Source organism: Mirounga leonina, unplaced genomic scaffold (assembly GCF_011800145.1).
Source record: "Mirounga leonina isolate KUSES-001 unplaced genomic scaffold, KU_Mleo_1.0 Mir_152, whole genome shotgun sequence".
NCBI lineage: Eukaryota > Metazoa > Chordata > Mammalia > Carnivora > Phocidae > Mirounga > Mirounga leonina.
This window is the reverse complement of record NW_023270380.1, coordinates 6,496,200-6,510,789: the sequence shown is the minus strand read 5'-3', so window position 1 is coordinate 6,510,789 and position 14,590 is coordinate 6,496,200. Positions and strand designations below refer to the sequence as shown.

Below are 14,590 nucleotides of genomic sequence, written 5' to 3'. Positions count from 1 at the left end.
CTCCCTGACCCCTGCTACTGGTGTCGAACCCGTACTTGATCCTCTAGACTCGCACAGCCTCCTCTGCTCCCACCCTCCCAGCTTCGGGCACTTCTTTCTGTGGCTTCTATCGTGCTCACACATGACTCCATGATACACTCTATCCCCCCGTTTTGCAGTGTTTTCTTTACACGTCAGTTTTCCCATCTAGACCAGAAATTCTCGAGCGTGGGGACCATGTATTTATAGGAAAGGAACCAACGTTGAAGGAATACTTTCTCTGTGCCTGGCTCTGCCTATTTCACATAGGTCTCTCAACATTTCTGTGAAGTACGTGGTTTTCTCTCCATCTGGCAGATTCAGAAATCCACGCTTAAGGAATTTAAGTAACATGCCCAAGGTCACACAACCCATGATGAGGAGAGCAAAGATCTGGATTCAGATCTGTTTTCTCCCAAAGCTCATGTTTTGTTTTGTTTTGTTTTTCTTATCGTATGTTGCTTGGGCTCAGTCAATGTATGACAAATGATGAGTGTGGTTAATATGTTTAATGGCCGTGGAAACAAATGCTAAGGGTAAGAATTTGCTAAGTGGCATGAGATTTAGGCCACTGTCCATAGGTACCATCTCTATAATTTTTGGTTACCCTTCATGCAGAAGGTGATTCATTAATTAATTGGAAAATTTCATGTTGACAAAGTCTTAGAGATACTTAAGTGGAGCCATCCTGGAGTACTTGCTTCTTGCTACTCTTTTAGAATAGGGGGTGAATACTGCCACCTCTGGGCTTTCTCTGTATAGTCTGGTGAATACAACAATTTAAGATCTATCGACATATTCCTGAGTAACTGAATCTCAACTCATCTTCACAGAGAAACACATTCCAGGCTGTTCTGGCCTCCTCTGATTCCAGCTCCTTTGCCATTTTCCTCTATCCTGAAGACGGTCTGCAGTTCTATACAACATTCTCAAAGAAGGACGAGAACCAAGTTCCTGCTGTGGTTGCATTCAGTCAAGGTGTACAGGGATTATTCTGGAAGAGCGAAGGAGCTTATAATATATTTGCTAATGACAGAGAATCAATTGGAAATTTGGCCAAGTATGCTTTCTTTGTTCTTCAGTAGATTCTCCCCTTAATGATGATTTTATCATTAAGATGATCATTTTATTATTTTATAAAGGATAATATAATGGGCACTAGAGAACATTACCTAAAAATGTTCCCGCAGATTTACATTTCATATATGGTTTTTTTATATTATGTAGTGCTTTTTTCCTGATGAACTCAAAGTAATACACTCTTAGAATGAAAAGGCATCCTGTTTTTAGATATCACGCTCATTTGAAACAGTTTCTCCAATGTCCTCTGCAAGTATACAGTTAGAAATAAACGCTATTCAAACCCTATCTCCTGCTAAAAACCCAAGGCTGAGAAAAACCTTCTCCCCCCATGTGGACTAGGGAAGAAATTCTTACAACAAAATTAGTACTCTCTTGGGCTATTTTGTAGAATTTGGCAAAAGCGGGGAATTCTACTTTTTTCTAAAAGTAGAATCGTTCCTCTCCCATTATGCCTTAAAAAGTGAAGAAAGAACACCCTCCCTCCCAATTTCAGATTGTCCAATTGAGTCTAAAACTCAGTTGATAACCCTCATTTATCGTGCTTGCCTGTTTCCATGGTGTGAATACTCCTTTTGTGGCCATGTTCCAGCTACGCATGTCATGTTGCTCAATACGGAATTGAGAAGAGAACCATTCTTCACACCATACAGATGCAGTAGACTTAAATCACTTCCAGAACATAGATAATAGTAAAATAATTCAGCGTGATGAGTTTCAAGTATTTATGGCCTTTGTTTTTAATACCATTTATGTAATTGTAAGTTTATGTGATATAATTTTTTACAGTGGCTCTGTTTAATAACTGGCTTGCAAAATTACTAAAATTCAGCATCTGGCCCTCATGAGCTGGTGCTAGTAAGCCCCTGCACACCACTGCCTTCCCTGGAGTCCTGGGATGGACAGACTGAGTACACATCCTCCTTCTGCAGGGCTTTCTTGATTCCTCACCCCCTGTCCCACCCCTGATGTTTTGCTCAGGATTCTCCACTGGGTAAAGTCTGTTTCTTCTTCCCCGTGTAAAAGCTGATCATTTTACATAGTTTCTGATAGGAGCGCTTCCAATCACAGATGCAGAAGCACATTAAACATGGTGGAGAAGGAAGGAGAAATCAGGGTCATTTGACTGTGTTTTTTAGTTACACGAGGCCTTTAGAGTCTGAATCTCTCCTTTGCATTCCACTATACCCTTGGGACAGGAAAAGGTAAACTGAGACCTGTCCAAGATTCCATAGCTGATAGAGTTGGCATTTCTGATAATCTAAGTCTGCACTGTTTTCACTCGCAACACCTCTGACACCACATAGGTGGGATTTTTTCCCCTTCTACCTACCGACTCTCTCACTCTCTCGACATCCCTTCGGTGTCCTACAATTCAGTTGGGTCCTGGTGTGGACAGCCCAGGGTGAGCACAGACCCCACAAGACTGCCCCCACTTCAGATGCCAACCCTAAGTTCCAGGTACTGTACTTACTGCACCTCTGGTCCACCAGCTATAAATTGGGGGTTTCTGGGACCCCCCCCCCGCCCCACTCAGGTTCCATAATTTCGCTGACATGGCTCACAGAACTCAGGAAAGCACTTTTCTTATCATCGCCAGTCTATTTTAAAGGCTACAACTCAAGAACAAATAGAAGGAATGCATGGTGTCGAAGGGAGAGGGGGCTTGAAGCTTCCATGGCGGCTCACCATCCCCAAAGCTCTCCCAGCCTCATTGTTTGGGGGTTTTTATTACATAAGCATGATTGAAGAACTCCTTGGCCCTTAGTGATTAACTCAGTCTCCAACCCCTCCCCCTTCTGGAAGTCAGGGCATGGGGCTGGAAGTTCCAACCCTCTAATCATGCCCAGGTCTTTCTGCCGTCCAGCCCTCATCCTGAAGCTCCCTGGGGTCCCAGCCACCATTCTTCCCATTAACATACAAAAGACAGTCTTATCATGGCAGAGATTATGAGGATTTTCGGAGCCATCTACCAGAACCAGAGACCAAGACAAAGTAGGCAGGGGGTTTCAGGCTGACACACAGATCCCCAGGGCTCCTTCTGCTCAGTTAGTGGGGGCGGTTTGTGGGTTGCTGGCCTGTTTCTAAGAAGCCTGTCCTTTCTCCAGGAGCAGCAACTCGGGGCAGCAGGGCGTCTGGGTGTTTGAGATAGGGAGCCCAGCCACGGCCAGTGGTGTGGTGCCCTCTGACGTGAGCCTCGGACTGGACGATGGAGCAGAGTATGATGATGAAGACTACAAGTCGGTGACACATCTGGACCTGGAGGACGTGAGCACGACACCTTTCTCCTATGAGGCTCGGAGGAGGGGAGACCCGGGCACACACAGCGTGCCCCGTGTCCTCTCCCCCCGCCGCCTGCCTACTGAGAGACTCCCCGGACTTCCCACGGAGAGGACCAGGTCTTTCCAGCCGCCAGCAGAGACATTTCCCCAACAGCACGCGCAGGTCATAGACGTGGACGAAGTTGAGGAGACAGGAGTGGGTAAGGCCATTTACATCACGGCTGGTCTGTCCTGGGACACTTGGGTTTCCAGACAGGAGTCCTGCCGGAGGGGGTCAGTTGTGTGCCCTATATGGACGTTTGGAAGGATGAGAGCTGGGAATGTAGGGGCGGCCCTCGCAGCTGTAGGGCTTCGCTGGATGGGCCTGTTGGCTTCAAAGACTCCAAGGGATCTTTGGGGATTATAGGCCTGCGGTTACGGGAGGACTGCTGAGCGGGCGCTCTTTCAAGTTTCCTCTGACTCCCTTTTTGTCTGTTTTCAAGAGAAAAGTGCTTTGGAATTATTTTGAAAGTCAGATTTTCTTATTTGTGACTTCTGGGATCAGAAATATATTCACCCACCTGAAAAAACATTTTAGAAGTTTCTTTGGCTATTTACCGCTGTTTATCTTTGACGTTTATTTCCTCTTGGTTTTGGAATGAGGATGGTTGATTATTTTTTCCTCCCAGGTCCTGTCAGCTTCAGAGATGGTTTGTGAAGATTTAAAAATGCAAAACAAGTAGATCCCCCAGTTTTAAAATACAGTCTTTTCTAGTCAACCGTATTCTGTTCGATTTTTGCTACGTTTTGAGGGAAAAACCATTTGAGCGCCAGCATGCTTTGATTTGTCTTATAAAAGATGTTCCAACTAAACTGAAGAACTGATTCAATTTCAGGTTGACATATAATCTGCCAACATTCACATAAATGAGATGGTCCAAGGCCCTAAATGATGTTCACCGTGAGTCCTTCCTGCTTCTACTATGAAGTTATAAGGCCCCCAGAAAAACTGACTCCATTCCACATGAGTCACTCAATTTTTATTTCTCCTTACTTCTTCTGAGTCGTTTTAAATGTTTGTTCTTTTTTGAGTATCCCAAAGCATGGACAAGATCTGGTGGCCAGGGGAAGTGTGCTTGCTTACTTCTAAGGCACAGACATGGAGAAGTTACCCTTTATGATATGAGGAGGATATGGGTTCAGGTCTGAGGGTTCCCCTCTGCACCCTGGATTTCCTGGGGCAATGCTAACAGCTCTCAGCACACGGCACTCTGCTCTAATCTCCCCCAGACATATGGGGTATGTTTACTCACAGATGTTGAGTCTGGAGTCTTATTCTGCTTCTCCCCTATCTAGGTGTCTGTGGAATTCTCATCTGTGAGGCCAACACTTCGAAATGAGATCATAGCTAGCACCAACAGCTTAGGGTGGTATAGTACTTGGTCCTGATAAAAGCCTAGATTTGAACTCCAAATGTGTCTAAAACACATGTTTTTCTTCTCCCTCTGTCCCATAGTTTTATTTCACTGTTTTTATATTAGAAAGGTCAGTTTTCTGTAGGCAGCAATACATTCCTGGTGTTATTTGAAGTCACCCACAGATACGTAGGCCATAAGGGACCCCACAGGGAGCTGGACCCACAGCTGGAGCTGAAGCCATCGGTCACATCTTATGTGCTCAGCTCAGGGCCCAAGTGTTCCCAGCGCCAAACGCCACCTTTATACACACTGGAAATTCCCTTCTGAGTATGTAGACTAATCACATCTACCTGAGGTTAAACTTTACTTTTATCTTCCCTAACACTCAATTATAAATTGGATCATTATCCTCTCTAAAAGCCTGTCCCCCCGCCTTGTGCTTTTGAACTTCATTCCAAATTAATTTGCTCTGGATTATTAAATTTGATGAGCTAGTTCATAATTCTAACAAAATGAAGCTGGGAGGTAGGAATTTGAAATAGAAATTCATTTTGTTTCTTGGGTTAAAGACCTTTAGACCAAGTATGACGAAGGAATTATTTCTAATCAGCTTCTGAGTATAAGAGCTTCTGAGTTTTCTCCTGGGGAGGAAGGGGAAAGTTTTAAAGTATTTTCAGGTCATTAAAATGACAAATTATATATATATATATGATTTTTTTTGCCACAATAAAAGTAAAAAAAAAAAATTAAGTCTGTCCGAAAATGGGAAGCTAATCTGACCACATTACATGGACACCATCTTAAGATGGATATTGGGTGGCAGTAACCTAGTATTGATACAGTGATTATATGGATTCAGTGATCCAGGACCTTGAATTAGAGTATTTTTAAATAACTCCCTTGTGATATCTCAGACTCCTTTTAGACCTATTTGCCTTGGTGGTTGGAGTATAGGAGCCAAGACAGGACTTCGGTTGCTATGGGCTGTGAGCTCTGTCCCAGAATCCCCCGCGCAGGTGGGAATTCCTGCAAGGCTTGAGGGCGCACAGAATAACGAAGCCTGGTCCACTGCAGTGCAAAGCGCTTACCAGTGTGCTGTGTTTTCCCCGAACAGTGTTCAGCTACAACACGGATTCCCGCCAGACCTGCGCCAACAACAGACACCAGTGCTCTGTGCATGCCGAATGCAGGGACTTCGCCACGGGGTTCTGCTGCAGCTGTGTGGCTGGTTATACGGGGAACGGCCGGCAGTGTGTTGCGGAAGGTATTTGGCTTTGGGGGCACCTGGGGGGCTCAGTCAGTTAACAGCCCAGCTCTTGGTTTCAGCTCAGGTCATGGTCTCGGGGTTATTAGATCGAGCCCGGCGTCGGGTTCTGTGCTGGGTGTGGAGCCTGCTTGGGATTCTCTCTCTCCTTCTCTCTCTGTTCGCTCGCTCTCTCAGAAAAGAAAAGAAGGTATTTGGCTTTTATGTGTTCCATTTGTGCGGGGAGAAGGAGGGAGTAGAGTCTTTGTTTTGGGGTTTGTTTTGAAATGTTGGCCTTTGCCCAGATCTCTAAAGGTGGGTAATGTTTTTAGTAGATATTAGATTTTGAATGATATTTAATCTCTCATTCCCATTCTTTCTCATCCTTCTCTAAAGGGCGTTTCTCAGGGAATGCCCACTTTTGTAATATGGTAAGGTCTCTTTCTTTCCTATGCAATATTTTTCTCCATCTGGGAAATGACTGCCCATGGGAGCCCATCTTCACAACTGCCTAGCGTGGGACAAAGGCTGAAGTGTTGAAATAATGCAGCCTGGACCAGGCATGATTAATGCCTCTCGTTTTCCTCCGTTTCGTTCCAACCTCCTCCGTGGCATTGCTCACAGACCTGAGTGTCCTAATGGTTGTTAAGCCCCAGCGGGGCCACAGTGGGCAGGCGTGGACCAAAGTTTGTAGTGGGGAAAAGTGTATTCCAATCACCCTTTCCCTCAGGCTATATCCTTTCTTCATGCCCCTGAAATCACAGCATGATGATGGTGGAGCATAAGGGGTGCACCAGTTAATTCTGGAGCACCAAACCCATTGTGGGGCTGACTCCAGAATGGATTCAGCTGTGAGTCCACAGCTGTTCTGAGCTTTGGCCCCAAGAGGACCAACTAGTCCTGATGCTCTCGGGTGAGCAGGAGAATCTCGGCAAAAGTCTAGAGGGTCGGGATAATGGTTTACTCGGAGGGTGAGACCTCTGGGAGCCTGGGGCCATAAACTAAGATTAAAACAAAAGCAACAAAAAACCCTACCATCCTGAACCTTTGTCCCTTCAGACGCCAAGTCACCTCACTTGCCACAGTGATCACTGGTCATTTGCCTCGTGTTGAATAAGGAACCTCAACTGCTTTGCAAAATTTGACTAAATAAAACTCAGTTGGAGGAATGGTTTCTGTTTTTCACATCCCCAGCCATAGCTGTAGTTAAATCAGTTATTTTAATTTGCTAAAAAAAAGTTTCCTTCTGGGTCACAATGAGATAAAGTGAGTTTTGCTAAATACCATCTGAAGCAATGAAAGAAAATTACGTATACTTTTCATGTTAATTTGGGGGGATGTTTTGAACTTCTGTAGATGGGTTCTGTTTTCTTTTAAATCCCACTATCCCAGGTATGATGTGCCTTTGCTTCTTTGTTTTAGGCTTGGCTTTTATACTTCTCTCACCCTGAGAGAAGCTTCCAGAATCTACAATGAAAGCTCATTCTCAAAGAGCAATCTCCTTAGCTCTTTCCATGCCAAATATCAGAGCTGGAAATGCTGAGCAGTTTGTGTTTGGTGGCAAACTCAGCTATAACAAACTGTTCAGCTGCATATTTTGACATTATATACACGCCCCATGAAAGTTCTGTGGTTTAAATATTTGTTGGATTCTTGCTACTTTTGAAACATTTTTCTGGCTCAAGGTTTGGTGGAAAAAATTTGTTTGGTTTCCTTCGCTTGGCTTTCCTGCTTGTTTCTGCAATTGTTTGGGGGATGAATTTTTTCGATATTAGTCTTCCAACTTCATAGCACTCCCCTGTGTAATGACACAATTTGTGTGCAGAAATACTGTGTGTGTCGAGTGTGCCTTGGCTTGTCAGTGACGCTACTTAATGGCTTGGGCATGCTGAACACAGCAAAAGGTCTTCTGAACATGGGTGATGATGCTCAGGTGCGAGCCCGTCTGTCCAGTGTTATTCAACAGACTTTCCTGGGAACTTACTGTGTGTGGAAAACTCTGCTGAGTCCCAAGGGAAGGAGCTGGGTATGAATGTCCTGTCCCTGGTAATCTAGGAAGAGAACCAATGTATGTGCAATCAATAGCTGATCAAGTTTAATTCTGCATCAAACCTGAACAGTCCAAGGTAACTTATTTACCTCTTCCTTCAGTTTTCTTAAAGATATAATTAACACCCTTGTTTAAAGCTCAGAGTTTGGTGGGTTTTGGCCTCTTCACTGAGTTGTGCAACTGTCACCTCTATCTGGTTGGAGAACATTTTTATCAGTCCAGAAAGAAACACTATATCCGCTAGCAGTCATTCTCAATTCCCCCAGGCCCCTGCCCCTGTCCACAACTGATCTACTTCCTCTCATTGAGGGTTGTCCTCTTCTGAAATATTTCCATTTCATTCCATGGAATCATAAGATATGTGACCATCTGTGTCTGACTTCTTTCACTTAGCATGGTGTTTTCAAGGTCCATCCGCATTTTGGCACATGTCAGTACTTCGTCCTTTTTTCTAGCTACATGTTCCATTGCGTGGTTATACCAAGCGATGGACATTCTGGCCATGATGAATAATGCTACTAAGAACATTTGTGTACAAGTTTTTGTGTGGACCTAGGTTTCCTGTTCTCTTGGGAATATACCTAGGGGTTGGAATTTCTGGGTCATATGGTAACCTTCAGTTTTCTTATTTGAATACAAGAATGACTTCATTTCTTTAGATCTTACATTTTCCTGATTAAACAGGAATATATGCAAGCTATAGATATTCACAAAACATAGAGGTATATATTATAGAAAATGAAAGTTTACTGTATTGCTCTGAGTTAACCCCTTTTAGCAGTTTTTGGGTATATCTCTTCCGGTATTTTCCCCAAGGTACATGCTAACATTTATTATTATTATTTTTTTTTAAGATTTTATTTATTTATTTGAGACAGAGAATGAGAGAGACAGAGAGCACATGAGAGGGGGGAGGGTCAGAGGGAGAAGCAGACCCCCCGCCGAGCAGGGAGCCCGATGTGGGACTCGATCCCGGGACTCCAGGATCATGACCTGAGCCGAAGGCAGTCGCCTAACCAACTGAGCCACCCAGGCGCCCATGCTAACATTTATTATTAATGTGTTTTTAAAACAAAAATAGTATTCTCTATATATTATTCGGTAATTTATGGAGAAAGCTTTTAAATTTCCGTAGTAGGTTTCACATCTTTCCCAGTTGTCTGAATGGAACAATCAACCACGAACACACCCCCGTCTGTGCGAGCCAGTCCTGGGCCGTTGGCCATGTTTGTGTGCCGAGTGATACCGGCAGTACTCATGTCTGTTGCAGCTTGGGCCGAATGAAGCTCCAGGACCCAGACTGACCATCCTCACCCTCAGTGAGAGAACCATATTTGAGCCAGAGCTGCGTATGAAGATGTGTGATAGATCAGGCTGCCAAGTGGCCCAGATCCCCAAGGACCATCCATTTTGGCCCTCTGTCCCAGCGAAATTCCTAATTCTGTCCCTTATACACTCAAAAGTGATCAGTGATAGGACCACCTAGTTCTAGATCACCCATGACACTGTTCTTCTCCTGAGATTATTTTATTTGTCCCTGAATTTCCTCTATCACACAGTGGCTCGCGTTGGAGCTACTTCCGTGCTGTTATCGGTCAGCATGGGAGAGAAGCAGGACGTTGGAATTTCTAAGGCTCACAGACAGTTGTGGGTATTGTCCTCTTGAGAACAACTGCTTTGTCTTAACCCAAAGCCCTTTACCCCAATGCTGTTCTGCCTCTTTGCTTTATAGGTACAGATCTTCCCAGGCATGTTATTCTTTTTGAAGAAGCTGGCTTCTTTTGTTTCTTGCTCAGGTTCCCCCCAGCGAGTTAATGGCAAGGTGAAAGGAACGATCTTTGTGGGGAACAGCCCCGTCCCCGTCGTCTTTGAGAACACCGACCTCCACTCTTATGTGGTGATGAACCACGGACGCTCCTACACAGCCATCAGCACCATTCCAGAGACCGTTGGCTATTCTCTGCTTCCTCTGGCCCCTGTCGGAGGCATCATTGGATGGATGTTTGCGGTGGAACAGGATGGGTTCAAGAATGGGTTCAGCATCACAGGTAATTCACCTCAGATACTACAATTAGTGGTGCCTGGGGAACCTGGGGGTGAATGGAAAGGGAACTCGACGTCTGCAGGCAACTTACTGATGGGCATTTTGTGGCTCCCGAAAGATGTTGAGGTAAAATCATCACTAATATTTTTCGTTAGTGTGTGCTCATTAAGGCTATCTAGAATTGCATTTTCATCAGGGAGTGATTTCATGGTGGAGATTCAGAAGTCTCCAGCAGAGCAAATGGGGTCATCTCATACAGCCTCACCCCCGAAGTGTGGGGCTGTCCCAGTTTCCCTCATTCTGTTTCTCATGCCTGCCTCCACATTCCCAACCAACCTGATTTGATATTTGACATTGCTTCAGTATCTGCTTGGAGAAAAGAAACCTGTCATTTCTAGCTGGAAAATCAAGCCTGATAAACACAATCCTCCCAAGTCTTAGAAAACCTGACTTTCCTTGGAGCTTCTTAGAGGCTGTGCCCTGTCAGGGACAGTTCAGTCTTTAGCGGACACATGGGCAGATGGTCGGGGGAACGTTTCCATAGTGTGGCCGTGGCCCCTCCCACATTCTGCTGAGCCCAGCTCCCCTGTGCCTGCTGGAGGCCCTTTCCAGGAACAGCCTGGGTGCAAGAGACTGTGTCCTTCCTCCCCGGGCACTCCCAGGACCTGGAGCTTGTTCTGGGTCACAGGAACCCATTGCTGCCTCTGACTAGATCTGCTTTCTCCCCACTGCCTTGCCTCGCTGAGTCTCAGCCATGGCTTTATTGCGGAAACACCATGAAGCAGGGTCTCTAGGCTTTGCAAGGGTAACCCTCCAAAAGTTCCAGAGCATAAATACATAGCCTCCTGAAATGTGGCCATTTTAAGAAAGGAGCAGATATATATTTGCAAAAGGGTGGCCCTCCCTGTAAGATATCAAATGTATGGCCTAATATTTTTTCCCTCTATCCCTCAGGCACATATATACATCCTGAGTATTACAACCGGGTTCATGTTCTCGTGCAAATGTGCGCCTTCCTTTGCAGACACAGCTGCGCTTTGCAGTCAGACCCACAGACGCTACTTCTTCCCTGCGCAGCTTTTCAAATTGGTGTTGCTTTGTCTGGGGGTTGATTTAAACTGGTGATATCTGATGTGACAACGTCAGGGTCAGCAGGGCTGAGGGAGACTTGGCAAATTCCCTACCCCAGCAAATCTCTGTTACTACAGTGGTCCTTAATGGCCCCAGGACCTGGATTAGCGCCTGGATATCTGCCTGGGACTCGGGTCCTTACTATAAAGCAGAAGTTGTCACACTTTCTGCCAAGGGGCAGATAGTAAATCTTTGCTTTGCCTCAGTATTCTAGTCTGTACGGTCTCTGTTGTAATTCCTCAACTCTGTTAAGTCATTGCAGAGCGAAAGCAACCGTAGATAATATGTAAATGAGTAAGTGTGGCTGTGTTCTAATGAAACTTTACTAATGGGCACTAAAATTTAAATTTCATATAATTGGCATGTATTATATGTGCAGACCAAGGGGAGCTGCTGAGCCAACACCCGTTGTGGGTGCTCCCCAGGTGGTTTCTGGGACCGGTGGTGCTTTGCCCTGAGCAGCCCACCCATCCTGACCAGCACGCTAACCTGTTACAACAGTCGTCACCATCACTGACATTTGACAGAGCACTTTTTTAACATACTTTATCTCATCTAGTTTCCACAAAGTAGCCTGTATCCGTCTTTTATCATCGAGAAATGGAGGCTCGGGGGGTTAGGTAACGTGCTCAGTCAGTACCTAGCACAGCTGGGAGTCAAACTCTAGACCTTTGCTTTTTCCAGCACTATTCCTGAGCCAGCCCCATCTCAGAAGCTGGTGCGGGGCAGGGAAGCAGCTTCTCTCCTCTGCGCACGACTCAGCTGGGCCACGTGCATGTCCCGGCTCTGTGCTCAGCGTCACCAGCTCCGTTTCTCCCAACCAAACTAAAGCACCCGTGGAGGAGGTGCGAGCCTCCTTCATAAGCAGCACCCCCAGCCTAGGGCTGACATGAGGGGGCTCCCCAGACGGCAGAATGACTGACCTTGCTTTCCAGGAGGCGAGTTCACCCGTCAGGCCGAGGTGACCTTCGTGGGGTCCCCGGGCAAGCTGATCATCAAGCAGCAGTTCAGCGGCATCGACGAGCACGGACATCTGACCATCGACACGGAGCTGGAGGGCCGCGTGCCCCATATCCCGTTTGGCTCCTCGGTGCACATCGAGCCCTACACGGAGCTCTACCACTACTCCCGTGGGGGTGAGCCGCCAGCGCCGCGTGGGGGGTGAGGGAGTAAGGGAGTTGGGGGTGAGGGGGAGGGGTGGAGAGGTGGGGTGGGAGGGTTGGGGGGACAGCCCCAGCTCCCCACTGACTCCAGACCGACCCACTGTTGGCCCGGGCCATCCCCTGGGCTTCCTAGCGGGAAATAGACTGGCACTAGCTTATTAAAATCACCTTTTCCCCTAATTACAGTCATAGTACACACTAATAGAAAATTAGTGTGAAGAAATTAAGCATAATGGTAGAACTGGGACATAATTAATATTAGGTTTAAATTATTTCCTTTCAGCCTTTCCCCCATTTATGTATAAAATACCCCAGTAGAGGCGCCTGGCTGGTGGAGGGCGGGGAGCGTGGGACTCTTGATTTTGGGGTTGTGGATTTGAGGATTCAAGCCCCACCTTGGGTGTAGAGATTACTTAAAAATAAAAATCTTAAAAAAAAAACCCAACATATATAAATATAAGATTTCAACATAGATCTTATAAGTCCTAGGGTTGTAATGTATAGCGTGGCTATTACATCTATATGTAAATATATGTACATATGTATATATGTATATATCTGTATTTTAATTTACTATTTTAAATAATTTCAAAGTAGCACAATTTCCATCTGCCATTTACTCACTTCCACCAGTTGTTAACATTTTGCCATATTTATTTTATCATTCTCATATATATATCTTGCAAATAATACATTTTTTTGAAAGTAAGTTTTAGTCATTGTGATCCTCCACCCCCTAAATAATTCACCCATTTTTCTTAAGAACAAGAACATTCTCTTATGTGGCCACAGTGCAATGTTCACAGTCAGGAAACTTCACATTGATGCAATATTATTATGTGCTCTACAGTCAGGTGTATAGTTTTTATTTAAATAAAATTGCAGTTATACCCCATTATTATATCTTCATTTTCCAGTTAATTTCAAATCCTGAATATTTTATAGTTTCATTCAGTAGGCTTTGAAAACACTTTTTAATGAATCTGCACGATTGTCTTATATGGCTATTAATTTAAACCATTCTATTTTCTAAAGCTTAAGTTATTTCCAATTTTCCCATCCCATGATGAGTTGAAAGGACCATCTTCATCATAAATCTTGACCAAATTTCTGATTCTTTTCTAAGATTCAGTTCCTAGAAGTAGAGTTGCTGAGCCAAACAATAGGAACTTTTTAAAGGCTCTCATTAAGTCGCCATCCGGAGAGGTCATACTAATTACCACGCTCTGTGGCTTGATTGGGCTCTTCCGGGGACCCCGAGGGTTGGTGGCCCGGAGGTGGAGTGAGCAGCAGGATCCCAGTCTGCCGTCGGCCTGCGACCAGCTGGCGTTTCTGGCAGCACAGCACGTGGGAGCTGGACAAGAGGCAGCTTACATTAATCTTTTATTTATCCTCTGGCTTTTGTTATGAACTACAGCAGGGCACACAAATATAAAGAGCCTTTTATTCTTTTTTATTTATTTATTTATTTTTTAAATAGGACATTGAGAGTTTCATCGTATGGGTGAAAAGCAAGCTCTCTCCTGAGCGGGAAGACTGTCTCTCTTCTCCTCTGTTGAGGTTTGCTCATGGCATTATAGTAATTTTTCAGAAATTGGCTACTGAAACCCATTTAGTGTCTCTTTTTTTTTTTTTTTTTTTTTTTTTTTCAGAGAACTGCTTCATCTAGGGTGATACATAGCCACCACTATTTATTGAATCTCAAGTGAGATAATCTATATAAAGCTGTTAGCTCTCTGCTAGTTACAGGGTCAATGCTCTATAAATGGTAGTTTATCTTAGTAGTATTAGCCTGCGTGGGTCCAGAAATTTTACACACGTATGTCATTCTCACCCCAACCCATGTTGTAAAAGAAATGGCGGCTAAAGAAGTTGTAACCGGCCTGTGATCGCACACCTTGTGAGTGGTGGTGTCAGTTCAGGTGTATCTGCTTTCAAGCATGTGCCCTTTCCACTGGACCTTAATCTCTGGGTTGGTTCTGGGTGACTTCAGAACTTACAAGAGCACTTGATGAGAGAAAGCAGTAAATACTACTAATGCAAACAATACCATAATAGTGTGGGAAATCTAGGTAGCACAACGAGTCCCAACACAGAAATTAGCGGTCTTACGTAATCTGTTCCATCTGATCTCTCATTTGGGCTGGGAATACTGCCCATGGTTTTAAAGCCCTTGACTAAA

At 44.9% G+C, this 14,590-nt stretch overlaps 1 protein-coding gene across 2 annotated transcripts in view; it reads left to right on the top strand.

Moving 5' to 3' along the window:
* NID1 (nidogen 1) overlaps window positions 1-14,590 on the top strand; it is a 78,391-nt gene that overhangs the window by 26,769 nt on the left and 37,032 nt on the right. For both annotated transcript variants that reach the window (XM_035008512.1, XM_035008511.1), the window contains exons 3-7: window positions 852-1,078; window positions 3,207-3,580; window positions 5,892-6,041; window positions 9,867-10,118; window positions 12,181-12,381. In XM_035008512.1, coding sequence (XP_034864403.1) covers window positions 852-1,078; window positions 3,207-3,580; window positions 5,892-6,041; window positions 9,867-10,118; window positions 12,181-12,381 — 1,204 coding nt within the window. The remainder of the gene's footprint in view (window positions 1-851; window positions 1,079-3,206; window positions 3,581-5,891; window positions 6,042-9,866; window positions 10,119-12,180; window positions 12,382-14,590) is intronic.